Below are 26,084 nucleotides of genomic sequence, written 5' to 3' on the forward strand. Positions count from 1 at the left end.
ACCCTCTCCAGCGGCACACTGGGCATTCGGCGGGAAACTCGTCCACATCGGGCCAGACCACAAGAGTGTAGCTGTCACTATGCCACAGATCCAGGGGCTCGAGAAGAACACACTTTTGGGGGACGCCCTCAAGACGAGGGATTTCAAGCCGCTCATCAACGTCAGACTCGTCAAGGGCATCGACGCCACAAACGAGGAGGACTGGGGGGTCCTGGAGAGACTGTCCATGGACGGCAAGCAAGACTTCCTAAAGGACGCGTTCGCGTTTGACAACGAGGACGAGGAACAGCAGGTCGAGACCGCTGCCACGGCATCCATGGACAACGACGACGGTACCGCGTTCTTCGCTAACATCGAGACGAAGTTCGAACCCAAGGGCACGTTCACGCTGGAGGAAAGTACGGAGCGCGAGATCGCGCGCTGTCTGATCGCGGGGAACACTAAGGGCGCAGTGTCATGCGCACTGGAGAAGGACTTGTTGCCCGAGGCGTTCATCATCGCCATGGACTCCGACGACCAGCTCGTCAAGGATAGCGTCAGAAACGCGTACTTCGCCAAGTACGGACACAAGTCCGCGCTCTCCAGGGCGTTGTTCTCCCTTGTCAGGAGGGATGTGGACGACATGATCGAAAACTTGGACGTCTCACAGTGGAAGTACGTCGTCAAGGCCGTCCTACACTTTGCCGCCAACGACGAAACACGCAAGAACGAGTTGCTCGTAAAATTGGGGGACAAATTGCTTGCAAAGGGCGAAAGAATGGACGCGCTTTCCGTGTACCTAGCGGCAAACTCCATCGACAACGTCGCTGCCGTGTGGCTGAGGGAGTTTGCAGGGCTCGAAGAGAACCTACAAAAAGGCGACAAGACCATGTATGAGGCGCACTACGAGTGCCTGACTGAGTTATCGAAAGGTTCACCGTTTTTTCCTAGCTTCTTCGGCTCATCAAAGATCACCAACAATGAACTAATTTCGAAATTCTTGGAGTTCGTCAGCATGACAAGCGGTACCGGTGATTTCGACCTCGCTTTACAGTTCTTGGACATATTGCCTAACGACAACGAGGATGTTACTACGGAAAAGAAGCGTGTTTTCATTGCCTCCGGGAAATCTGCTACTGCAAAGACAGCCAGAGCAGCACCTACAACCACGGGTACCGGTGCATCAGCTCATGCTATGGGCACCAGACAACACAGGTACCAAACACCTGCTATGCCCACCCCTGGCCTGTCCATGCCACAGGGTGCATCCGTCCAGACCCCTGCAGCCACGATGGCGTCCCAGGGGTATTTCACTGGTGTGCCACCAACTGCAGTCCAACAAATCCCAGCGACTACACCAGGAACAACAGCGCCACAGAGCCGCAGCGCCTCACCAGCTCATACAAAGGCTAACCCATATGCACCCAAAGGGGCAGTTGCACCCCCTACCATGCCTATCACTCCTCAAGGTATAAACGGGAACCCTCCACAGGCTGCCCCATTGTCATCTTTCATGCCTGCACCAAATCCATACGCTACAAGCATGAACCAACAGAATTTCAACGTGGGTCAGACCAACAGTTCATTCGACACGTCGCTGCCACCACCACCAACAATGGGAGCAGGTGGGTTGTCAGGCCAAGCTCCACACTTGAACAGAAAGGCCAATGACGGTTGGAATGACTTGCCCTTGAAAGTAAGAGAAAAGAAGCCGGCGCGCGCAAAGCCAGTTTCTGTCGCACCAATGGTCAATGCTACAACGCCTTTGCTTGGTAGAACAGACAGCGGGAACTCCTTTAACGTGGGCACCTCCGTGGTAAAACCGCCACCAGTTCATAGAGTCGCGTCCGTCGCATCCGTATCTTCTCCACCCCCACCCACTGCGGCAAAGAGAAAGGGTTCTCTGAGCAACTTTGGGCCCAACATGGGCAACGCCACTATACCGGCAGCAAAGCCTGCATCTAATCCATATGCACCACAGGCCCTGGCTGCTCCCTCTGCTCCCGCCTCGTCTGTTTCTCCAATCATGTCACCACCGAATCCATACACCGCGTTAGCAGCGGCTGCACAGTCTCCACTAACGAAGCCAGTGAATCCATATGCTCCAGCTGCTCAACAAGCGCCATTGCAAGGGGGCAATATGCCATCTGCGCCAGTACCCATGAACCCATACGCGGTCACCAACGGTAGTAATGTATCGTTAGGTGGTGGCGTCCCACCACCACAGAAGGCACCAATTGGCCCCCCACCAATGAGTTCAAGGAAAAAGCTAATACAGGCTAAGTCTGGCAGCACCGAGCCAGGTTCAATGCCCTCTCCAGAGAAGGAGACGGCTGAAGCATCTGGTAGCGTTGCTACCCCGGTTGCGCCACCCGCCTCCACTGTGGTACCTGTAAGTGGTGACGGTAACAACGTCGCAGCAGATTCATCTTCTGCCCCTGCCCCTGCCGCTGTCACACTTCCCGAAGATCAGCAGGAGATAATTGCTTCCCTGAAGGATGAGTTGAACCGTGTCAAGCCATTGACACCAAAGGAGTACGCGAAGCAACTGAAGGACTGTGAAAAGAGATTGAAGATTCTCTTCAATCATTTGGAACACCAAGAACTACTCACCCCACCTACGATCGACAAGTTGCGCGAACTGACTGAACTGCTGAAGGCCAAGGAATATCAGAAGGCGATGGAAGTGCATATATATATCGCGACAAACTACGCCCAAGAGGGTGGGAATTGGTTGACCGGTGTCAAGAGACTAATAGGTTTCGCCGAGGCGACCTCGACATAAGAGGAACACCGCAGTAACACATGTATCGCATATATATGATATTTGTATATTTTTTTATCAGAAAGACTGACTATAGTGAAGCGAAGAGGCGATGATCATCATCGGTGTCGCTCTTTACAATACACATTCGAAAGACATTTTTTTCTTGGCTTTCTGTTTCCAAAAAATAATAAAAAGGAAAAAGGAAAGCTTGAGACAGAAGATCGCAAATTGTAGATATCATAGTTATTGAATGAAGTACTGCCCGACGAAGGTTGCTTATTCATGTGTAAAGTTGAGCAACTGGGTGTTTCTGTGGTACAATTGCTTTGAGTTTGTTTTCTTAAGACGAAAAGCTTACGGTATTTGTAAAAGTACATGTAGCAGAGCATGGATGGAGAACGAAATAGTAGTGATGAGAACCATACTGTTGAACCGTCTTCCACTTCAGATAGTGAGAGCACACCAAGGCTGCAAAAGAAGGCTGGCCTGTTTGACACAGCAATTAGGAAGCTTAGCAATAGCCTGCTTGTGCGACGGAAAAGATCGGCAAATGTGGAGCCTAAATCCGAGGAAAGTGCGGCGCAATCAAATACAATACAGTCAATAGTGGGGGCAGCTGCATCTCTGGACACGTATGTTAACGGTTCAGAGACATCTGCGGTCGGTGATAACGATCAGGTTACCCTGGATGCTGCGTCGTTACTATTTAGTGAGCCGCCAAGAAAACAATCCAACATGATGTCGCTGCTGGTCGGGATATTTGTTGCTGTTGGCGGGTTTCTGTTTGGCTACGATACCGGGTTGATCAACAGCATAGCAGAGATGAACTACGTCAAGGAACACCTGACACCGAATCGCAACGCATTCACAACAAAGGAAATGGCCATCGTTGTGTCGTTCTTGTCGATGGGCACGTTCGTGGGGGCTTTAATGGCACCATTTTTGTCCGACTCGTGGGGAAGGAAAAAGACTATAATTGCCAGTACTGTTGTTATATTCTCAGTTGGGAACTCGCTCCAGGTCGGTGCGGCAAGTATGACCTTGCTGGTCGTCGGTAGAGTTGTTTCAGGGCTGGCTATAGGGGTTATATCGGCAGTGGTTCCGCTGTACCAAGCAGAAGCAGCAAAAAAGGAGCTAAGAGGTGCCATTATTTCCACATATCAGTGGGCAATCACTTGGGGATTACTTGTGTCGAGTGCAATATCACAGGGTACTTACAAAAGAAATGACCCCTCCTCGTATCGAATCCCTATTGGGTTACAATACGTCTGGTCCACAATCCTGGCTGTTGGCATGTGCTTTCTGCCGGAAAGTCCAAGATACTTTGTTTTAAAGGATGATCTTGATTGTGCAGCCAAGTCTTTGGCGTTTCTGAGGGGAGTCCCCGTGCATGATTCGGGATTGCTGGAAGAACTTGTAGAGATCAAAGCTACATTCGACTACGAGCGGTCCATTGGTTCGTCCTCCTTCTTAGACTGCTTCATTTCGAGTAAAAAACGACCTAAGCAGACTTTGAGAATGTTTACTGGGATTGCCATCCAGGCATTTCAACAGTTTTCAGGCATCAATTTCATATTCTACTATGGAATCAACTTTTTCAGGAAATCTGGGATACAAAACAGTTATATCATCTCTTTTATCACGTACGCGGTAAACGTTGCTTTTAGTATCCCGGGATTGTTTCTAGTAGATCACCTGGGTAGGAGAAAGGTTTTGATATACGGTGGTATCGGCATGACTGTATCCAACTTTATAGTTGCCATCGTTGGAGTTTCCACCAATTCTGTTGTTTCGAGCAATGTAACGATAGCGTTTATCTGTGTCTTTATTGCATCTTTCTCCGCCACCTGGGGCGGTGCTGTGTGGGTTATTTCTGCTGAATTGTACTCGCTTGGTGTCAGAGCAAAATGCACCGCTATATGCGCAGCTTCCAACTGGCTTGTAAACTTCGCATGTGCCTTTATGACACCGTACATTGTGAACAGACGAACAAAAGACTCGTCGAGCATGGGGGCCAAAATTTATTTTATTTGGGGTAGTCTGAATGCATTGGGGCTATTGGTTGTTTACTTGACAGTTTACGAAACCAAGGGGCTACGGCTGGAGCAGATTGACGAGCTGTATAAAAACAGTCCGAATAGTCGTGCCTCTACCAAATGGAATAAGATTATTAGGGGGCAGGGTCCGTTAAATAAAATATTTGAAATGAGTTCGGGGGACAGTAGTGAAACAAATACACCGGGGGCAAGTTTGAATGAGACAAATACGTCAAAATATCAAAACCAATCACACATAAATGAGACCGGCTTTACCATGGATGATTTATCCAGGTATGAGGTAGGAAATGAAGATCGTTCTGTGCCTTTGGTCACAGCCGCCCCATCTAGTCCAACAGTTGTGGATACGGCCACGACCCTAACATCAGCGGAACAGTTACCGAGAATGAACAGTACGTCTATTTCGCTTGTACAAAGCTCGGTGCCTAGCACCAGTAATTTTATCGACTTGGGGAATGGACTACGTTTGAATACGTATCGGAGGGGACCTCCTTCTATTTCCAGTGAATCCAATGAGGATGAGGGCAGTTTGCAAGAATACGATGGACCCATCCTCACTCCACATAGTAGCGACTATCGGCATCACATGGATATGATCAATGGGTACCTATCGCACACTGTGGATCAGTCTAGCAATTCCAACAGTCAGTTGTCTTCGAATGGAACTCACATATTTATGGACAATGGCCTAAGTCTTCCGTTGCGGAGCAGTCACCCCCAATACTGACCGACGATGAGGAAAACGAAGATTCTAACGACGAAGAGTTCTCCTCACAGCAGAACCATTTCTTGTTTGAGTTGGCCACTGAGCTGCAGCAATATAACAGAACACTTCATTCCGCTCAAAGTGGCACAAGAAGTGTGTCTCCATTGCAAAGCGACAAATCATTACCAGATCATGATATCCCCTGAAAGGAATGGGTTATCTTCAGAGATGTCACTCCATCAAATACAACACAAAACATATATTCATACCATCGTCGTTTAGACCTGTTTATATATTCTTACATCCGGTCAAAATGATGCACCTAGTAAGTGACTACCTTTCTGTTAGTGCCTCACTGCTTGGATTTTAGACGTTATGCGCTACTGTGTGGGCCGTCCCGCTTTGTCTGTTGTCATTTGTAGGGCAAAAAAAAATAATAAAATAAATAAAAAAATACTTAAAATAGTGACACGACGTCCTTTAAGGCATTAGAAATGATTCAAAGAGGTGGGAGCACGAGAGTCTCTTTGTTTTCTGTGGGAGTAACTAGATATGTCGGAACCCCGTGATGAAGCCCGTGCTACTACCGGTAAATCTGCTGAAAATTTGCAAAAAACGCGGCTTTTGAGGTCAGAATCCACGAAGTTCCAGGATCATGTTGCACCTCCCATCGTTGGAGCTTTGAAAAGGGGCTCTGCGAACACCAAAATGAGGACAGTAAAGGCGATAGCAGAGTCGATACTAATTAACAAATGCAGTGACGAGAAGCGAATGAAGGACGAGGTAGACAAGCATGGCCAATGGAAGCACTCGACGATGGGTATTATAGAGTTTTTCGTGTATAAGATTCTGTTGGTTGGACTGTACATTGCCTACGGTATCTTCAGGTACTTTCAATACCAATATAATTTGATGAAGTTAAGGATCCTCAACGTGTTTTATAGCCCTTCTAACACGCCTCAGCTTATCAGGCAAGACGTGAGGAAATTAAACAAGATCCCCAAAGTACTTGCATCCATCCTCGAGGTGAAGCCTGTTGGGGATGTTGGCGGTGGGAGCAAAGGGTTGCTGAACGACGGCAGTAAGCTGGTGTGCTGGACTGTGTCTGCCGGTATCAAGCAACTCATTCTATACGACTACGAGGGGATCCTGCAGGGCAACGTGGAACTGTTCCGGGAGGGCATTTATGCCAAGCTGAGCAAATACTACGGTCCGTACAACGTCCCAACGTTCGCTGTCAAAGTACCACACGAAAACAAGGTGTACTACAACCTGAAAGGCAACAGCCAAAAGAAAAGCAAAGTTTCCATTGAGGTCTCGTTGCTCTCCAGCAGGGACGGCCGGGAAACCATTGTCGACCTAACAAAGACAATGGCGCATCTTTACAAACAGGGGGACTTGTCCCTCGACGAGATCACAGTCGACCTCGTCGACCAAGAGCTTGTCCAACTGGTCGGCCACGAACCAGACTTACTGCTCTACTTCGGACCCGCGCTCGACCTCCAGGGATACCCGCCCTGGCACCTACGCCTGACGGAATTCTTCTGGGAGGCGGACAACAACCAGGTCACGTACTCCGTCTTCATAAGAGGTCTCAGGGTGTACGCTGGCGCCCAGATGAACGTCGGGAAGTAATCGCTGGGACCCCATCGCATCCGCATCGCATCGCGCCTCTTCCAGCAGATCACTTCCATCTCGCTTTCCTAATCATCCTTCTATTTTTTGCCTAAAACAGTAATTATTATGTAACTTGCATCACATGACCTCAAAAATGTTCTTTGTCGTTTTTGACGAAGTTTTTTTGTTCAAGAAAATTTTGTTAAATTTTTGATTGAAGTTTCGATTCCGTTGCGCTGTTCAAGTTACACGTTTCGCCTCTACAGGATGGGGGATCCCTTGTGTAGTGTTACTTGTGGGCTGGTATTTTCAGTTTGCGCTCCCCTTTTCTGTTTCTTGCTCCGATACAAGGGTCTCTTGATTGGCAATTACTAGTGATTATAGATCAGATCTAGTAGAAACGATACTCAGGGTTCTTTTTATCTAGATAGATTTTCCTATTGACCTATCTCCCTTCCCTCAGTGACGAATATTAGACACCAAATCCAATAACACCGAAAGAATACAGAAAGAAAAAATGGGTTTATTTGCTTCCAAGTTGTTCAGCAATTTGTTTGGTAACAAAGAGATGCGTATCCTGATGGTTGGTCTGGATGGTGCTGGTAAAACGACCGTTTTGTACAAGCTGAAACTGGGTGAGGTGATCACCACCATCCCAACCATTGGTTTCAACGTCGAGACCGTTCAGTACAAGAACATTTCGTTCACCGTCTGGGATGTCGGTGGACAGGACAGAATCAGATCGCTTTGGAGGCATTACTACAGAAATACCGAGGGTGTTATCTTCGTCGTGGACTCTAACGATAGATCGCGTATCGGCGAGGCTAGAGAGGTCATGCAAAGAATGTTGAACGAGGACGAATTGAGAAACGCCGTGTGGTTGGTTTTCGCTAACAAGCAGGATCTGCCAGAAGCCATGTCCGCTGCTGAAATCACGGAAAAATTGGGTCTACACTCGATCAAGAACCGTCCTTGGTTCATCCAGGCCACTTGCGCCACGTCCGGTGAAGGTCTGTACGAAGGTTTGGAATGGTTGAGTAACAACTTGAAGAACCAATCCTAGATCAGTTTGGTAGAAGAGAAGCAAGAAGGATGGAAAGAAAAGTAAATACAGGGTAAAGAGTGTATGCATCCATATATATTTGTGTGTGTACGTATATAATGTTTCTTTCTGGCGATAAAGGAATGATTCCACTAGATGATAACATTAAGGAGTATTGAACTTTTATGTGCTAGAATGTGGGGGGTTGTCTCTCTGACAGATTTACGCAGAAGTGTACGCAGATCCAACAGCGTTAACTTTTGAATTTTGAAGGGAGGGAACGCTGGAAGCATAGTTATTCAAAGCCAACGTATCCAAAGTAACAAGCAATGTAATTGAAAAAAAGTGTTTTGCAGCAGTATCTTCATATCAATATGCAATCAATAGATAGTAAACTCCCGTGGCGCCAAACATTTTACGTGACTGTATCTGTTACAGTTTTCCACCCAGACATTTTTTATTAAATTTTGAAATAAAATTAAAATAGGTTTTTAAAAAATAAAAAATAAAAAATAAAATTTCCTCTTCAGTTCTGCCAGACAAAAAAGTGCAACGGAAGCGCTGTGGGAACGTCTCTGCCCCGACTCTCCTTCCACGCCTCTACACTGGAGTTCCCCTCCGGAGGCGGGGCCGTTTGCACCTCGTTTTCCGCCAATCTCTGCCTGGACTGTTTATTCCTCGGCTCGATTCCGCCTGGGCTCCAGCGGGAGTTTGGGCCGCTCTCTCTGTTCGTGGCTCGTGCAGTTCCCGGAGCCGGCAGCCTTCGTCTCTCGCAAACTCATCCAATCTTCAAATTTTCATTAACGATTTGATATAATTAACACAGTAGTCCTAATACACATTCGAAGTTATATTCAAATCCCAAAAGTAAGCTGTACAGTTAGATATATTCGAAATGGTATGTGACATGGTACTATAGGTGTTGGTGGATACTAGACGTTTACAAGCTGTGGGGAAAACCGAACCGTTATATTTCTTTCCAGATGGTGACCTTTTCCAGAAGCAAATTCCACGCTGTGACGATTTTTCTTTTTTCCCTCTGACTAGCATACGATGGGTCCGTTTAGTTATTTTAAACGGCTCTCATCAGTATGAATAAACAACATAGAATTCTTCATTTACTAACATTAAACTTATGGATTAAAACGTGTAACAAACGTTTAACTATTGCAATATGTTTCAGGCCGGTGTTAAGAGTTACGAACTAAGAACCAAGTCCAAGGACCAATTGGAATCCCAATTGCTTGACTTGAAGAAGGAACTAGCTGAATTGAAGGTTCAAAAGCTATCCAAGCCATCTTTGCCAAAGATTCACACTGTCAGAAAGAACATTGCCCGTGTCTTGACTGTCATCAACGAACAACAGAGAGACGCTGTCAGAGCTCTATACAAGGGTAAGAAGTACCAGCCAAAGGACTTGAGAGCCAAGAAGACCAGAGCTTTGAGAAGAGCTTTGACCAAGCACGAAGCTTCCCAAGTTACTCTAAAGCAAAGAAAGAAGCAAATCGCTTTCCCACAAAGAAAGTACGCTATCAAGGCTTAGATTTATTGAGAAGTATATATTATTTTCATTGTTTGTTACTATCTTTTCTTTAATATAAACTTTTGTAGTTTTAACCCAGAATACAAATATCACATTATTTTAATTGGAAAATAGGACACCGCTTGCCTCCCTTGGTTACTCAGAGCGCTCAATATCCACCGATATGACTCTGAAACGGTAATGAGGAGACAGCTATATGCAAATTGCAAAGTTACTATACATTCAGTAAATCATTTTATTTACACTATATAATTGTACTCTTTGCCTACTGAGCCTGCTCCTGTTGTCTTTCTAGTTTCTTTTGCTGCTTAAACGCAATAATCTTTTCCTTTAGTTCTGGGTTTGGTATCACATCGTCTAGTTTCAACGGCATTCTGTTGAATGGATCGGTGGAATCACTCAATAAATGAGCCTTGATCGTGCTTCTATCGATATTGACCTTAGAGGCAGGTAACGTTACAGGATCCTTCATCAATGTAAACATTAGCGGGTCCAGGAACTCGTCGGGAGCATCGCCATATTCAAGATCCTCCTCGGCCACCTCGTCCTTCTTCTCTTGAGCCTTTTGGGCAAATTGAACTAGTTGATCACAAAACTCGCCTGTAACGAGACCTGTTTTCATACCAAGGATGATAGTGGCTTTCTTGAAGAGATCCACGTTGAATGATCTGGTATCTCTTGCAACAGCACTCAGAAACTCGTCTTGTACACTCAAATTGATGTAAACTGTGCACAAGGCCTTTAGTAGTTCCTTAGGGTTGAACGAGTACTGCGCTGGGTTATCAACCTTCAACTCGCCGCACTTCGGTCCCACAAGGGATTGCAAGTTGTAATTCAACATCGTTGCCAGTCTATCCACTAATTCTGGTGTTGCAAATGCTCCTGGTATATCCTTTGTGAAATTTTGAAATAGTTCGACAGACTTGGCGGCTAATCCACAAGACGATTTTGCCTGTCTTTGAGCAGCGGACAGTCTCGATTGTAATTCAGCTGTATCTGGTTCATTGGCATCTGTAGATGGAAGAGGGGCAGCGGCGGCACGTTCTCTCAGTTCATTGTTCAGATTGTGAACGTCTGACAAACTGCTCAACCCTTCGTCCAACAAAAATGTCAAATCATTCAACATACGAGCCACGAAACGGATGAAGAAATCAGGGTTATTTTGGGACTGCCAAATCAATTGCCTCTTGTACACGGATGAATCCGTATACAATGCTTCTAAGATTATCGATATGCTGTATCTGCTGTTGAACTTGTCATAAAATTGGGAAGAGGAACCTGTCTTTTCCACGATAACATAAAAATCAAGCAGAGCATATAGTAAGTGTTTAGAAACAAGTTCATTTTCCTCAAAGATGTGTACCATAAACCCTGGAGAGTTGTCGGTCAGAGGTAGGGCACCAACACTAAGCAGTTGCACCAGTTTACCTTTGAGATGGGGATTGGAGACCAATTCTGGACAACGGAGTATTGTAGTACCAAATTCAACAAAGGAATGTAGTCGCGGATTCCTGAACAGTGGGGACCCGCCGTAATGTGATATATATAGTGCGTAGTTCAGTGGTCCTTCCACCACAAATTCAGGGTAGTACTTGAAAGGCACTGGGGCATGGGCTCTCAGGTAATCAGCATTATCGACGTTTTCAACACCAACTTGATCTGGAATAAGGGGTAAGCTAATAGGTTTGAAAGGGAATTCGTGTTTAGGGTCGATCACTCTCATTAAGAACGTGGAGGCACCACAGACGAAATCAAACACTTCCAACTGAATGGATCGATGAGCGAAAAAACCTTTCATGGCATCTCTTATAGAGGTAGTATACTTTAACGATTTTTCCAACTGTTTCAATTGTACATTAACAAAATTGGTCATAAATGAATTAGATTGGGCAAATCCCTTAACCTTTTCCAGTTCTGATTTGATTCTCTTGATTTGTGGACCCAGTTTTTCATCATAAAGTAATGTACCGCCTATACCATAATGCAGGTATGCAAGAGTAAGAAAGAAACAGTCTGAAATAAAGTTCGGTCTCGAATCTTTTGAGCTTTTATTTTTGTCGTAAAATTCATCGGCTTCCTTGAAGTCTGAGTTCAACCTTGTCTCGTTCGAAAGATCAATAAAGACACTAATATTGTTGAAGTAGTTAACGTCTATTTTATCAATTTTGCTGTACGACACATCCAAGAAAGGCTGTGAAAATCTAATGAGAAGGAGCGTGATGTTCGTCATAAATGCATTGGTCGCTAACTTATTCTGTTCTGCATGGTCCGCTCTTCTAAGGTGGTTTTTGTTTACAATCTGAGCCAGGTAGCTGATCATATCCGTCCGGGACTCTAGTGAACCTCTGATAATTCTGTCCAAAATGAAAAACAGTCTATCAATAACAACTCTGTGCTCAGCTTGTAGGGATTCGTGAATAATCGTTGTTTGCTGTTTAGTTCTTTCCAGTAGTTCCCCGTAATTTTTCAGAGCTACATTAAACAACAATGGAGAGAGAGTTAAAATGGGCCCCAAAGTAGTCACCTTTTCGTATAGATTGCCTTTGCAATCACCAGTGGGTAGAAATCCTTCAACTTTTGTAAACACCGCAGCCACTGGTTTGAAGTTCAAAAACAGTTCAAACAAAGTTAAGACATTGTTATATGTTTGAGAATCATTCAAATCAAAATTCGGTAAGTCTTTTATCAAGTAGTCAACCAAGGTTGGGAACACATTGTCCAAAAGATCAATGATACTTTCCTCAATTATGGCTCTCTGGATGATTTGAGATAAGAAATCAGTGTAGTTGTCGATTGAGTTAATGATGTTGACAACGTATTGCTTGGCACTACCATTGACGGCAAAATCCTGGATTTGGAATGCTACCAACCCGTAGCCAATTACTAATCTATCAGTCTCCTGAAAGAGCTGTGCCAAGGATTGGTCACCTTTGTTTATTCTCTTCAACCGTTGACACCGCTGGAAGCACTCATTTAGATACGTAAACGGCTCCTTTATCGTAAGATTTTCTGTTAGTTGCGTTAACAAAAGCGAATCAATATTGGAAGCTTCAAAGCCGGTCACAGGACCGTTTTCCGATTCTATAAGCGTGTAGTTAGTTGGAACATTGTTGGGATCATCCGTAACTTGTAGAATATCCTGGATCAGCTTACTTGACATTTTCCTCCAATCTTAGAATTGAGCGGAATAACGTATACAAATGAGCACCTGTTGGTTCAGTTTTGCTTGCCTCTTTATCAGAAACCGATAAAGACTTGAACAGTACCTATTTCAATGTACTGCGGCAGTATCTAACTTTTAATGAACTGTATTAGAAGAGTTCCCTTCGATATGGTTGATATCTTCCCAACCAAAAAAATAGACGAATTTCGAGAAAAAAATGAAATCATGTGATAGTATAACGAAAGAGAGAAGCACAAGCGTGGATTCATATAGCTACGTTGTTAACACTATTCTTCTCCAACTGTAATTTCTCTCTTTTATTTGAAGAACTGAATTGCCGATTCTGTTGAATAAAATCTTTCTCACCGTGACTATTCATTGTAGTGGAGCATATGAGATGTTTTAGTGTACTTGACTTTTGATTATACTCAATATATAAGTACACGATTCGGTGTTCTCTTCTATCTTGTATCAAGGTGGTCCGTTCATTTCCTGTAGCTAGTGTTTATATATGTGGGGAATGGGGCTCCAATTTCAAATTTGTAAAATTATTTAATAATTGTAGTAAAGCTTTTCTTGCAAAGCACATAAAGATTTTAAAACAAATACATTAAAATTTAAAAGTAAACACATCCTTAATATTTGATATTAAACATCTTAGATCTAACCAAGACTTGTTCTAGAATATCAATCCCTCAATACCTTCAATATCTTCCAGATAGTTGACCGGATATTCAAATTTGTTTTCAAAAAGGATTCTGTCGGTGTAACGCCAAGATATTGATTTGCGATAATTTTTATGGGAAGGGACGTATACCTGAATTTAATAAGCTCTTCAACATACTAAATACCACAGTTAATATAATAAAACTTCACCATATTTGTTACTGTACGATACTTGTGTCAAGTTTACTGTAGACTTAATAACCTATCTGGAAATTGTACATGTACATATTATATAAGGGCGAACAAAGTTAATAAACGCTCTTTAGTGTGAACGTTTATCGATAAAAACAAAACAGTGACCAAAACATACCTAAGCTGGGGACACTACCTATTTTTTCCTTTATATTAATGGATGTAGTGTTCTTCAATATTTTTTTATTCCCACTTTTATTATTGTGACACAAAAGCGAAACGTCACTGTAGGACAACATAAACTACTTCATCAATTTAGATCGGTGTCAATCTCTAAACAGAAAAACATGAGTTTAAACGTAAGATCAGTAAACAAAGTTGAGAGTCTTCCCGGAACAAATATTCCGACGATAAGGGAGCTTGTTAAAGCAAAACAAAATCAAAGAAAAGAGCCAGTAACAAGTAAGTTTTTGGGCCGCGTGGAGGACAATTTAATTAAGTGGAACCCATCAATTAGCTCACACAATGGAACAATACAAGCAGTCGAAGGGATCCATCCATTTCAAACCGCCAAAACATCCCAAGTTGATAACGAGACGCATTCTCAATTACCACAAGGGTCCGGTAAATGGTACAAGGAAAATTCAGAATATTTGCTACGACAGTTGCCATCCGGGGGGTTTTCAGATGTAGTACTACCAGACGAAGATTCGTTTGTTCTCCCCACTTCAAATCCTGCCACCACCGCTACACCTTTTGCAATTCCTGCACCTGACACAGAAACGGCTGGTATTGAAAAACCAAAGGAAGCTTACAAACTTAAGGATAACAATGCAAGAGGGAAACCACTGCACCAAGACCCTTACAGCATATTCTATCAGCGTCCTGTTCCGGTCAATTACATCCAACATGAAGTCAATATAAGAAATATGGGGGTAGCTCAAAATCAAGAAGGTACCGATGGAGATGAACAATATAAGCGTTCGTGGTTAGCCACATGTATCAATTGGATTCCATGTAACGAATAGAAAGGGGACCACAAGCACATTTTGGCTAACCACCGTAGCACACAACTTTTCATCAATGCACCATTTTGCATTCTTAGCTGTCATTGAGGAAGCAAATAATTCATATATTAAAGCTATATATGATACACATTATAAATAAATAAGACGGGAATCAATATAGAGAAAATAACGAACTAAGAGAAATACCAATAACAGTGAGATGTAATAATGTAAGGAATGACAGTCATGCAATGCAAGAACCAACCATATCCCCTAGGGGAAAAGACCGGCCCTCAACTTTACACTACTATCATATCATTGCAATCTCTCCGCTTATTTGGATCTAGCTCTCACCTTCCGTCTCTTTCTCTTAAGTCTTCTTGTTCTCTTCTTTCTCCACTTAGCTCTCATAGTGGTTAATGCTGGTGAGCTGGGAACCAGTCTAGAAAAAGGGAATGAGAACGAGAACTAAAATTCAGGGAATTATAATAAGATGCCCTTTAAATGAGCGCACCCAGAATAATTTCGAATCTGTCGTCGCATTTCAGATTTCGCTGCCAGCATCGCATCCTTGACATCTTCAAATCGTCCTCCGTTATTTGTGACAGTTTTTGCCTTTTTTGGAAGGAAAAATGCACTTCTTTTTGAGAAGTAAAAATTGAAAAAAAAGATAATAAATAAGGATGTTAGGATGTAGTTTCCAGTCCCGTCAACTGGTTCAGTGGGCGTCGCTCTCAGTTTTGGTGGCTTCCTGCTTCACCGCTTTAGCAATGGTCGGATCAATCTCTTTTATGTCCAGGGTATCGGTTATTACCTTTGTGTAATCCACACCTGTTTCATCCAAATTTTCCTCGGGCAGCAATTGCTTGATCTCGCGGTACTCGATGGCACCGTCCTCAATCATCTTCGAGATATGCTGAGCACCCAAGTATGCCTTCAAGTTACAGTATGCTCTGTATGCCAAATAAAACCCCGGGATATTGGGGACAACTGGTATTAATACTAGCGGGAAAGTTAGTGGGAGAACAAGCAGACACTGCAATGCTTTTTTCTTGTGATATTTTAGTCCGTTCAAATACAACTGAGTGAGTTGTTTCACCAAGCTTTCTCTCGATATAAGCTGAGATGGATAATATAAATGGATCGGCTTTAATGCCGGTTTTTGTACAGTGCTGAGGTACTGACCTCTTGTAATGGTGAGTTCGCTTTGCTGCTCTGTGAGTTCCTCTCTTGCTTTTTCTCTTGACGGTTTGATTCTTTTCAATATGTAGTTCTCTCCTGGTATCGACATTAAACTTTGCTCTTGCCAGGGTATCTGGTCCAAGTAGACATTCACCCAAGAAACAATCTTCTTGTTCATCTTCTTGGGGGACTGACTCATTTTCTTCCAAATCATTGCTGACTTGCTCACAAGATACCGTTCCGCTGCTATCAGCTTGGAATTCTTGTTTAGTATGCTATCTTTATGGGAACAGTATATGAAGTTGCTATCCTTATTAATTGGTATGGCAATCAGCTTCACCGGATCTCTAGCATACTGTTCCAATGTCTGCCGAAGCAAGTTATCTGAGGAAATGAACCTTCGAGTATTCACTATTTTGAGCATACAATACCTAGTAACAAGGGGATAGAGAAGCTCAAAACGGAGATCTTTCTATAAACATGTCAGTAAACTGATAACTTTAGATCTCCACAGATGTTCCCGAATACCCTATTTTTTATTATATTGCATATCAAGAACAAAAACGTCAAACTTTTTTACCACTTCACGTGAGTGACTCAACGAAATAGAGAAAATGTGCGGGGCGATAATTCCTGACGTTTAGTGGCACATAACTCGTAATGAGAAACAACGAAGTACCTTTCTCAGTGGTCAAAAGCCTGCCTGAGAAAGATGCCTTTTCCATAAAACACTACATCTGAACATGACAAGAATGTCCCTAATACATGCACACACTGGGTCAGATTCTAGCCTACCCTTTCAAGATGCGAAAGCTAGCTGCTCTGATGTCCCTTTATTAATACTACGATTTGGATACGCGACAAAACGCCTAACTGTTACATAAATGCCCAGTACAGAGAATGTGCTTGTCCACGATCTTTGTATCATGTCACAGGCAGCGAGCGCTTCTTCCGCTTAACGCGTCCCCTCTTGAAGTTTCGAGGAATTTCATAAATGACGTGATTTTCCTCGCGAAGCGTGAAGATCCAATTTTCCACCGGAATTTCAGAAAAGATAATAATAAGTAGAATAGAAATATTACTCCCTGTATAGCGGTTAGAAGCCCAGCAATTGTCATTCCCTGGAATTCGTGAGTTAGAGAATATGGTCAGTTCACGCACCCCAAGTAAGAAAGGGGGGTCGAGGGAGAGAGGCACTGGTCGCGGAAAAAAAATAATTGCGACGGAATTTTGGCAGATGACTGCTGAACACATCGCCTGAAATATCACTGCCAGGCACAGAGAGCTCAGTTCGGGACCCGTATATTGAATCATGAGGCCCTATTTTTTGCCTTCTCTCCCACCCCTCTCCCAGGCGTGAGTGTTACTCATAACTCGGAACTTGGAAAAAGTGGTTTACCTCATCTTCTTACCTCAATGAGCCGCTATATAAATATGTTTGGATCTGAATCGTAAGTCAATGGACCTTACGTTAATGAGATTGAAACCAAATCAATCACCATCCTCAGCTCTTCATTGATATATTATAGAAGATTAATAGAAATGACAAAAGAAGCTTCCAGTTCTCCTAGTAATCTGGCTCAAAAACCAAACCCGTATGAGCCACACCCTTCGGATTTCGTCTCCAACGTGGGTAACTTCCAATTGATCGATTCTACTCTGCGTGAAGGTGAGCAGTTCGCCAATGCCTTTTTCTCCCACGAGAAGAAAATTGAGATCGCTAAAGCGCTGGACTCATTCGGGGTCGACTACATCGAATTAACGTCTCCAGTAGCTTCCGAACAATCTAGAAAGGACTGTGAGGCGATCTGCAAATTAGGATTGAAGGCAAAGATTCTTACACATATACGGTGTCACATGGACGATGCGCGTGTCGCTGTCGAAACTGGTGTCGACGGTGTAGATGTAGTTATCGGTACGTCAAAGTTCTTAATGGAGCACTCCCACGGTAAAGATATGAACTATATTGCCAAGAGCGCTGTGGAGGTGATTGAATTTGTCAAGTCCAAGGGGATTGAGATCAGATTCTCGTCTGAGGACTCCTTCAGAAGTAATTTGGTTGACCTTTTGAATATCTACAAAACTGTTGATAAAATCGGTGTTAACCGAATCGGTATCGCGGACACTGTTGGTTGCGCAAACCCAAGACAAGTTTACGAGCTGGTGAGAACTTTGAACAATGTGGTATCCTGTGATATTGAATGCCATTTCCATGACGATACCGGTTGTGCCATTCCGAACGCGTACTGTGCATTAGAGGCTGGTGCAAAGCTGATCGATGTCTGTGTACTTGGCATTGGGGAAAGAAACGGTATTGTACCCTTGGGTGGCTTAATGGCAAGGATGATTGTGGCGGCTCCGGAGTACGTCAAGTCCAAGTACAAGCTGCATAAGTTAAGAGATCTTGAGTTACTTGTCGCCGATGCTGTCGAAGTTAACATCCCCTTCAATAACCCAATTACAGGGTTTTGTGCATTTACACACAAAGCTGGTATTCATGCCAAGGCAATCTTGGCGAACCCATCTACCTACGAGATCTTGGACCCGCACGACTTCGGTATGAAGAGATATATCCATTTTGCAAACAGGTTGACTGGTTGGAATGCAATCAAGGCGCGTGTGGATCAATTAAACTTGAACTTGACGGATGCTGAAATCAAAGAGGTTACCAATAAGATCAAAGAGATGGGCGATATAAGGCCGTTGAGCATCGATGATGTTGATTCCATCATCAAAAAATTTCATGCTGATGTCACAACGCCAAAATTGAAGTCGAAAAGAGGTGAGATTACATTAACGACCGAAGATGATTTGGATCTGACGTCCACCCAGGGACCTGACACCAAAAGGTCCAAGCATTGATAGAAAATACGGCACGGCTCATCCGCTGCCAGTACACGCGTCCCTTCATATTGCAGTATACACCATCCTATTTACTGTATCCGTTAGACCAATCATTTGTCACTATTTGCTTTTAGATGCTATTTCCTAATTCGGTGATGATAGTTTTAGTGCAAATTGTAACGGAGTTGTAAGGACCAAAAGTACTAAGAAGAAACACTCTCTGAACAAACGTTCGAGACTATATAGACAGTAAATACAAAGTGGTCCTTACTGGGAATATACTTAAAATAGTGGGGGTTAGCTTTCCAAAAAATCATTACAAACTAGCACCAGTCTCCCCTAATATTATGCTACCTCGTACAACAATAACACGCTCGTTAAAGGCTCCATCCGGTGTTTTATCAGCAAGATGGTACACTGCGGGCTCAACAGGTGCACCCAGAGGTGGGAGCAATGAGGACTCGTTTACTAAGAGGGAAAAGGCCAATGAAGACTACTACATAAAACAGCACGAGAAGGAACAACTACGCAACTTACGGCAGCAGCTGGAACAAAACCGCAAACAGATTGAAAACCTGGAGGGCCAGATTGCCGAACTGAAAAAATGAAGCCCTCAAAGTGTTAGTGAAGATCAACCCCCCACGCATACTAGGAGTGGGACCAAAATCGACTTTACTAGTTTTCTAAATAACATGAACAGAGCTAGCTTACTCATTACTCAAAAAAGGCTGCTTTCTCTGTAATATATAAACTAGGTAATATTATTCCCTCTTACATCTTTAATATGCTATAACTATATATTCTCTGGTTCTTTTACAACATGCAATAGCGCGCTTCTTTGAAAGGTGTTTGTCAATCACCTTGAATTATTATTTCAAATTTTGTATGACTACTCTATTTCCACCCATACACCATTTTTAAACAATTTCAAAATTACATTTCCAATTTCTTTGTTCTTACTTTTCCCAATATTTTTACCGCTTTTGGAAACAAAACCCCAGGCCAAGTAGCTAGTAGGACGGCCCCGTGTAAATGTCGCTTTTTCCAGGCGGAGCGCCTCCCCATTGGTAGAAAGCTCTAGGCAGGTGTGTACGCCCACCAAGGTCGCTGCCGCACCAGTACCACTGTGGTCCCACGCAAGTACGATTCCCGAAATTTCAATATTCAATAAGGTATAACCGATTAGGTTGGCTTGGCGTATAGTCAGGTTGTGTTCACGTTCAGAAGGGACCTTACCAACCAAGAAATAAACATATAGAAATGTCTGACGCTATCATCTCTTATGCTGCTTTCATCCTAGCCGACGCTGGTTTGGAAATCTCCGCTGACAACTTGTTGTCTGTTACCAAGGCCGCCGGTGCCTCCGTTGACAAAGTATGTTCCTATTGATATTAAACTTTACTTCACTGTTATGCGCCATGCGAGGATGTATGAGGGGATACGTGTTATCTGTGTTATAATTGGAATGGTTTAGGGGATTCTAATGTATCGTTAAAGATACACAGTGTACCTGCTGGTTAACTAGACCACATACGGCCCCGTAATTGAACAGTCAGTTTGAAACTACCTTCAGTTTGTCCATGCATAGAAATGACAACCAGATTTTATGTTCCTGTCCTGCATCCTCACATCAAAGTATACAAGAATGTCGTTCCCCATCGCAGTCCGTGCTCCTAAAGTATAGATTTACTAACAAATATCTTATGATAATGTTTCCATTATTGTGCAACAACTTTTAACCAGATCTGGGCTGATGTCTACGCCAATGCTTTGGAAGGTAAGGACTTGAAGGAAATCCTATCTGGTTTCCACGCTGCTGGTCCTGCTGCCGGTGCCTCTTCTGGTTCCGCTGCTTCCGGTGCTGCCGCTGGTGAAGCTGCCGCTGAAGAAGCCGCTGAAGAAGAAGAAGAAGAATCCGATGCTGACATGGGTTTCGGTCTATTCGATTAAACTTGATCAAGTCTCCAAAATAATATTATAATTACTTTATGTATCATTTTTAACTGCCAAATAAAATACATCAATCACCATCAGTAACTTTAAACTAGCTCAATCGCTGAAGAAAACCGAGTTGTGTCCATTCAACATGCATTATTGGGCGAAATGATCTTATCGCTTGCACGCTTCTCTATGGTGAATCCTAAAAAAAATAAATTTCTGTCTACCTTTATTTTTTTTTGATATGAGGACAAAGGTACGCACGAGCAGGGATGTTTTAAAGGTTTAAGAGATAGGATAACCAACAAGAAATTGACCTTCAATAAGAACATATTCGTAAAAGCAGTTGCAAATAACAACCACACATGGTACGACTTGACCATGCTGCGTCGCTTTTTATGCCACTGTTCTGTTCCAGCAGACCCGTCGTTGTGATCGTGTCGTTATTCTCGGTCTCACTCATGTTTGCATTATTTTATTCAGGGTCTTCATTTTTACTGAAGCAGTATGATGACCCTATGATGTTCAAACCAAACTCCCAGGATTATTTCAGGACGTCTCTTTTAGGTTTATTTTCCCCATTTCTTTTCTATTTCGTTAAGGTGTTCATTTTGACCGTCGGCTCTTCTTCTAACCTGATGATCAGTCTATTTGTCGACTTCACAGTGAATGACTGGTTCATGTTGTGCATATTGATAGCGTTAGCATATCCCCAGGTACAAGACCCTTCATCGAAACCTTTGGGGTATCCTAACCAAGATCATTCAAAAGATCAATGGCACATAATCCCAAGACAGAGCTACATATTTGGAGTATCGTGGGCTCTTGGGGAGTTGATTATATGTCTTGTTGCAAACCTATTCACCTTCCAAGAATTGTCACATATTCCGGACTCAGATGGATCATTTTTTCCGGTATCCACCAGCCAAAGCAATGAAGGGGTTAAGATAAACGGGACAGATGACGCTCATTTGGAACGGAAAGATATAACGCTATCTCGGTGTGTTAAAATGAGACATCTTTCATCTTCCATATCTTCAAACGTCTATTCCTCAGAATTGAAACCCTTGAATAGCAATCCGAGCCCTCAGACATATAAGACAATTAAGCATGGAATGGATGCCACTCCGAAAACTAATAATACCGCAGTTCTAATGATAGACCCACTAGATAATTCGATGCGACTGGCTTCCTCTTCGTCAGACAGAGCTGGAACTATTCGTGCTATAGTACCGACACTGACGAGGAAGCACGGATACGTATGGGCCCATTATGACAATGAAATTGAAAGAGGTACAGTAGATCAAAATTTGTTTCACTCTACTGTTAAGCATTTCTGTTATTGTGACTCCCCAAAACTGTTGTTTTACAATATATTACAAATGTGTCTCATCGTGGCCAGTACAACCTGCCTCATAGTCGGTCAGAGCCTTCTCCTTTCCGTTTACTTCATCTTTGTTAGAGGTCACGAGAGACTCTTTACGCCTACAGTTAATTATTTCGGTAAAAGCCGAATACAGTTCTTTCTTACGTTCCTTGTTCTCCCATTGTCTCTCCTCAATTTTGCAATGAGCGTGTTTACTTTCCTATACCACGAGAAAGATGAAAGAGGCGCTGCTGCCGCTCCTAACCAAGATATTGGGGAGACGGTCGGTACAGAGAGTCTCTCCCATCTCAATCTCAACTACTTTAACATGTCGTATGGAGGCGAGAACCCGATGGTGCACCCAAGCTCTCCAGATGAGAACTTTCCAAGTGCTCAGGATATTCAGATATCGCCTGCTTTTTTGAGCGATTTTGATGTGAGAATAAAACAAGAAAATACAAAATCGGGTGTGTCCATGGTAAAGGGTTGGATTGAAAGGACTCGGTGTGCATGGAGACGTGTAGCTGATAAAAGCTGGTTTATACTCCCAAGTATGTTCCTGTGGGGAACAGGTGTCTTCATAGCCGGTTTGATAAGTACCGTGTCTGTCTAGCTGTCTACATAATACTGTTCCATGGACTAGAGAACTAGTACAAAGGTATTAAAGGAACGTTCTTCTTTAAGGTTTGTCGTTCTATTAAATCTTAAATTCTTATATATCCTTAGAGTTTTGAAGGGTCTCTGCTATTTTTTTCTTTTTTTTTGACATTTAATTTGTACGTTAAACTTAACTTTTTTTTTGGTAATGTATAAACGGGTCCCCTCTGCTGGACGTTCCTCAATTTTAAGGGACTTATTCGTTGTTTGCAGTTGAACGTCTACCAACATACACAACAGTACTGAGAAAGCTATCGATTTTAGAATCCTGAAACTGGGTGTTCCTGTTTTGATCGCTCTTTTCCCTCAGTCTTTTTTTTGCTAGCCAGTTATGATGGATTCCCATACGCCTTTGTTGTCCAGCGATGACCGCCATCCAAACTTGCAGTTGACAAGTAAGTTCCAATCGTTTAAAGATGATACAAGACATGTTATCATGTCCTCACCATTGAATGTTTTACTCGTTTTTGTGCCAATTGGTATCATTTGGGGCTACTTTGAATTCTCACACGTGTGGACATTTATCTTCAACTTTGCTGCTATTATTCCACTCGCGGCCATCCTGGCCTATGCTACCGAAGAACTGGCTGACAAAGCCGGTAGCACTGTTGGTGGTCTTTTGAATGCTACTCTTGGGAATGCAGTTGAACTTATTGTGTCCATCATTGCCCTGAAAGAGGGCCAAGTTAGAATAGTCCAGGCTTCCATGCTTGGTAGTCTGTTATCCAATTTGTTGCTGGTCCTTGGGTTCTGTTTTGTGTTTGGTGGCTACAACAGAGTTCAACAAACATTTAACCAAACTGCTGCACAAACCATGTCCTCTCTATTGGCCATCTCATGCGCTTCTCTGTTGATCCCTGCTGCCTTTAAAGCTACTCTACCAGAGGGGAAAGAGGACGATTTGATCAACAGCAAGATTCTTTCTTTGTCAAGAGGTACATCCCTGGTTTTACTGGTCGTCTACATTCTATTTCTGTTTTTCCAATTGCACACTCATCACACTATTTTCGAAGAGCAAATGGAGGAAACTGACGAAGTAATGAGTCAGCTATCTGCCAAGCCATCGCACTCATTGAGTATCAAGTCTTCATTAGGGTTTTTGTTTGTTTCTACTGTTTTGATCTCTATCTGTGCCGATTACCTAGTCGGGACGATTGACAACGTTGTTGCGTCGACCGGGTTGTCTAAGACATTTATTGGTTTGATAATCATCCCAATTGTGGGCAATGCCGCCGAACATGTCACCTCCGTGATGGTTGCAATCAAAGACAAAATGGACTTAGCACTGGGTGTTGCCATTGGGTCTTCGCTACAGATTGCACTATTCGTTACGCCATTTTTGGTCCTACTAGGTTGGTTTATTGACGTACCCATGACATTAAACTTTTCGACCTTCGAAACTGCCACTCTTTTCATCGCCGTCTTTTTGTCCAACTACTTGATTCTGGACGGTGAATCGAACTGGCTTGAAGGTGTTATGTCCTTGGCCATGTATCTGTTGATTGCCATGGCGTTCTTCTACTATCCAGACATTGAAGCACTTGAGGCTATCGGAGATGCTGCAAAGATGTGAGATCCCTGACACATGCACCATTAACAAGTTGTTTTATTTTTACTAAATCTATATGAATTATTTACCTTCCCCCCCAGTGTTTCACTCAATCTGGCTTTGCACTGCTAAATTTTCATGACGTGACACGTCCTACATACTCTTTTGCTTTCTATTTTTCTTTGTTAACCTTATGTAATAAAAAAGATTTATCTTTCTTGTAGCTGTGCACGTACGCAGCACATTGTCGATGGCGATACGAACATGAGACGTCGCTACTCTTAGCACTATCTATTCAGCAGTGGCTGGCTTAGACTTTACGGCAGTAGCGCAATCCGCAGCACCAATTTCCTAATCAGGGCATATTTCCGGAAAAATCAAAAGCCCTGCAAAATCTCGAGTGAAAATAAAATGGCGGAGGCTCAACAGGGCTGGTTTCTTGAACAGTAGACCGGGGGCAGAACAGCAGTCTTCGTCATCGTTACGGGCTTTAAACCAGCAAGGAGATTTTGTAGAACCAAGTAATTCTCTGTAGAACAATGAGAAAGATTAGCAGAAAACTGGACTTTTCTGCCAACTGCGTGGTCTTTTATTCAATCCAATTCTATGAGTTTTCTTGTTCGATTGAAATGATGGCCAGCAACGGGGGGGAACTTGTATGCATGCTATATAAAGAAAACTAATCTTAGCAAATGTTATGTAAAGGACCTTCCCGGGTGTGCTACATGTTTACCTTCTTCTCCACGCAATGAACTTGCCTGTCTTTGAACCAAGAGGTGCGACTAATCCCGACCAAGGATAACATAATTACAAATTCACGAATAGCAAATGTCTGAATATGATGCTCTGTTGCGTTTCAATAGGGAGCCAGTCTCGTTAGACATGATCAAATATCTAGCTAAGGTGACTGAATCGATTGTAACACATCTAAGACCGGAGGTACGAAGTTCGGATAAACCTCCCATCCCAACTTTGGTCGAGTTCATTGCTGGGCTCGTAACCAACTCGAAAGTGGGAACCCCTACTTTGATGGCCAGCACTGTTTACCTGGTTCGACTGAAGGACATTCTCCCACCCAACATCATTGGCATTGAAACAACGAGACATCGACTGTTTTTGGGTTGTTTGATAATTGCCGCCAAGACATTGAACGATAACTCGCCCTTGAACAAACATTGGAGCAAACATACTAACAATCTGTTACCAAACAGAGAGATAAATATAATAGAGCGCGAGCTTCTATCGTACCTGAGATGGAGGGTCACTTTTTCGATCGAGGAATTGATTTCCTCATTGCAGCCCCTACTGATCCCTATCCGGTTCAACATGTACAGAGAGTTGCAAAAGACAAATATGTTGTTCTTCAACCCTCAAGACATTGCCTACAGGGATACTGCGACGCAGCGCTTCCGCGTGGGCAACGAGGCGTGTACCGGTTCCGTCGACTCCATTCCATCCATTGCATCTAAATCAAGCAACGAGAGCATGAAGACGTTATCTACACGTGACTCTGAGGAGAGCGTCGTCATTAGTTCACTGAGGGACCAGCCCGCGGTACTACCTATTGACCCTATCGTGGATAAAAGTTACAAGAGTTCGCTTGTGCGGTCGAAGAAGGCTTTCTCATTGACTGAACTGAATGAGGACATGATGTTGGATCGTTTGGAAAGTGGTGGGTACAGTTATCACCAGCATTCGAGACACGAGAGTCTCATACAGAAGATTAGGAAGACCAGTTGGGGTTCTCTGTTCCATTTGAAAGCATGAACTCAAGTGCATCTTAAACAAGTGCATCTTAAACAAGTGCAA

At 43.3% G+C, this 26,084-nt stretch overlaps 14 protein-coding genes across 14 annotated transcripts in view; 12 read left to right on the forward strand and 2 right to left on the reverse strand.

Moving 5' to 3' along the window:
- The window catches only part of SEC31 (Sec31p), a gene marked incomplete at both ends in the record, with an annotated part of 3,924 nt that extends 1,160 nt beyond the window's left edge, over window positions 1-2,764 (forward strand). Inside the window, one exon of the mRNA XM_022611573.1 lies at window positions 1-2,764. This exon is cut by the window's left edge and continues 1,160 nt beyond it. Coding sequence (XP_022462968.1) covers window positions 1-2,764 — 2,764 coding nt within the window.
- A 369-nt stretch (window positions 2,765-3,133) lies between these two features.
- SNF3 (glucose sensor) lies at window positions 3,134-5,530 on the forward strand (the record flags this gene model as incomplete). Its single annotated transcript, XM_022611574.1, has 1 exon — window positions 3,134-5,530. The coding sequence occupies one exon, from the start codon at window positions 3,134-3,136 to the stop codon at window positions 5,528-5,530; it is 2,397 nt and encodes a 798-aa protein (XP_022462969.1).
- A 531-nt stretch (window positions 5,531-6,061) lies between these two features.
- Window positions 6,062-7,144, forward strand: NUS1 (ditrans,polycis-polyprenyl diphosphate synthase; the record flags this gene model as incomplete). The annotated part of the gene is made up of 1 exon (XM_022611575.1): window positions 6,062-7,144. One exon carries the CDS (start codon window positions 6,062-6,064, stop codon window positions 7,142-7,144), a length of 1,083 nt encoding a protein of 360 aa, XP_022462970.1.
- A 499-nt stretch (window positions 7,145-7,643) lies between these two features.
- ARF1 (Arf family GTPase ARF1) lies at window positions 7,644-8,189 on the forward strand (the record flags this gene model as incomplete). The annotated part of the gene is made up of 1 exon (XM_022611576.1): window positions 7,644-8,189. The coding sequence occupies one exon, from the start codon at window positions 7,644-7,646 to the stop codon at window positions 8,187-8,189; it is 546 nt and encodes a 181-aa protein (XP_022462971.1).
- An 874-nt stretch (window positions 8,190-9,063) lies between these two features.
- On the forward strand, window positions 9,064-9,711 carry RPL35A (60S ribosomal protein uL29; the record flags this gene model as incomplete). Its single annotated transcript, XM_022611577.1, has 2 exons — window positions 9,064-9,066; window positions 9,352-9,711. The coding sequence occupies 2 exons, from the start codon at window positions 9,064-9,066 to the stop codon at window positions 9,709-9,711; spliced, it is 363 nt and encodes a 120-aa protein (XP_022462972.1).
- Window positions 9,712-9,976: 265 nt separating this feature from the next.
- Window positions 9,977-12,871, reverse strand: UFD2 (ubiquitin-ubiquitin ligase UFD2; the record flags this gene model as incomplete). The annotated part of the gene is made up of 1 exon (XM_022611578.1): window positions 9,977-12,871. One exon carries the CDS (start codon window positions 12,869-12,871, stop codon window positions 9,977-9,979), a length of 2,895 nt encoding a protein of 964 aa, XP_022462973.1.
- Window positions 12,872-14,079: 1,208 nt separating this feature from the next.
- KNAG0B02860 (uncharacterized protein) lies at window positions 14,080-14,760 on the forward strand (the record flags this gene model as incomplete). The annotated part of the gene is made up of 1 exon (XM_022611579.1): window positions 14,080-14,760. The coding sequence occupies one exon, from the start codon at window positions 14,080-14,082 to the stop codon at window positions 14,758-14,760; it is 681 nt and encodes a 226-aa protein (XP_022462974.1).
- A 697-nt stretch (window positions 14,761-15,457) lies between these two features.
- On the reverse strand, window positions 15,458-16,345 carry MRX19 (Mrx19p; the record flags this gene model as incomplete). Its single annotated transcript, XM_022611580.1, has 1 exon — window positions 15,458-16,345. The coding sequence occupies one exon, from the start codon at window positions 16,343-16,345 to the stop codon at window positions 15,458-15,460; it is 888 nt and encodes a 295-aa protein (XP_022462975.1).
- A 1,118-nt stretch (window positions 16,346-17,463) lies between these two features.
- Window positions 17,464-18,783, forward strand: LYS20 (homocitrate synthase LYS20; the record flags this gene model as incomplete). The annotated part of the gene is made up of 1 exon (XM_022611581.1): window positions 17,464-18,783. The coding sequence occupies one exon, from the start codon at window positions 17,464-17,466 to the stop codon at window positions 18,781-18,783; it is 1,320 nt and encodes a 439-aa protein (XP_022462976.1).
- Window positions 18,784-19,112: 329 nt separating this feature from the next.
- INH1 (ATPase inhibitor) lies at window positions 19,113-19,373 on the forward strand (the record flags this gene model as incomplete). The annotated part of the gene is made up of 1 exon (XM_022611583.1): window positions 19,113-19,373. One exon carries the CDS (start codon window positions 19,113-19,115, stop codon window positions 19,371-19,373), a length of 261 nt encoding a protein of 86 aa, XP_022462977.1.
- Window positions 19,374-20,025: 652 nt separating this feature from the next.
- On the forward strand, window positions 20,026-20,715 carry RPP1B (ribosomal protein P1 beta; the record flags this gene model as incomplete). The annotated part of the gene is made up of 2 exons (XM_022611584.1): window positions 20,026-20,139; window positions 20,509-20,715. The coding sequence occupies 2 exons, from the start codon at window positions 20,026-20,028 to the stop codon at window positions 20,713-20,715; spliced, it is 321 nt and encodes a 106-aa protein (XP_022462978.1).
- A 353-nt stretch (window positions 20,716-21,068) lies between these two features.
- On the forward strand, window positions 21,069-22,682 carry AIT1 (Ait1p; the record flags this gene model as incomplete). Its single annotated transcript, XM_022611585.1, has 1 exon — window positions 21,069-22,682. One exon carries the CDS (start codon window positions 21,069-21,071, stop codon window positions 22,680-22,682), a length of 1,614 nt encoding a protein of 537 aa, XP_022462979.1.
- A 375-nt stretch (window positions 22,683-23,057) lies between these two features.
- On the forward strand, window positions 23,058-24,299 carry VCX1 (Vcx1p; the record flags this gene model as incomplete). Its single annotated transcript, XM_022611586.1, has 1 exon — window positions 23,058-24,299. One exon carries the CDS (start codon window positions 23,058-23,060, stop codon window positions 24,297-24,299), a length of 1,242 nt encoding a protein of 413 aa, XP_022462980.1.
- An 804-nt stretch (window positions 24,300-25,103) lies between these two features.
- Window positions 25,104-26,042, forward strand: KNAG0B02930 (cyclin family protein; the record flags this gene model as incomplete). Its single annotated transcript, XM_022611587.1, has 1 exon — window positions 25,104-26,042. The coding sequence occupies one exon, from the start codon at window positions 25,104-25,106 to the stop codon at window positions 26,040-26,042; it is 939 nt and encodes a 312-aa protein (XP_022462981.1).
- Window positions 26,043-26,084: the final 42 nt, after the last annotated feature.

Source organism: Huiozyma naganishii, chromosome 2, assembly GCF_000348985.1.
Source record: "Huiozyma naganishii CBS 8797 chromosome 2, complete genome".
NCBI classification, from domain to species: domain Eukaryota; kingdom Fungi; phylum Ascomycota; class Saccharomycetes; order Saccharomycetales; family Saccharomycetaceae; genus Huiozyma; species Huiozyma naganishii.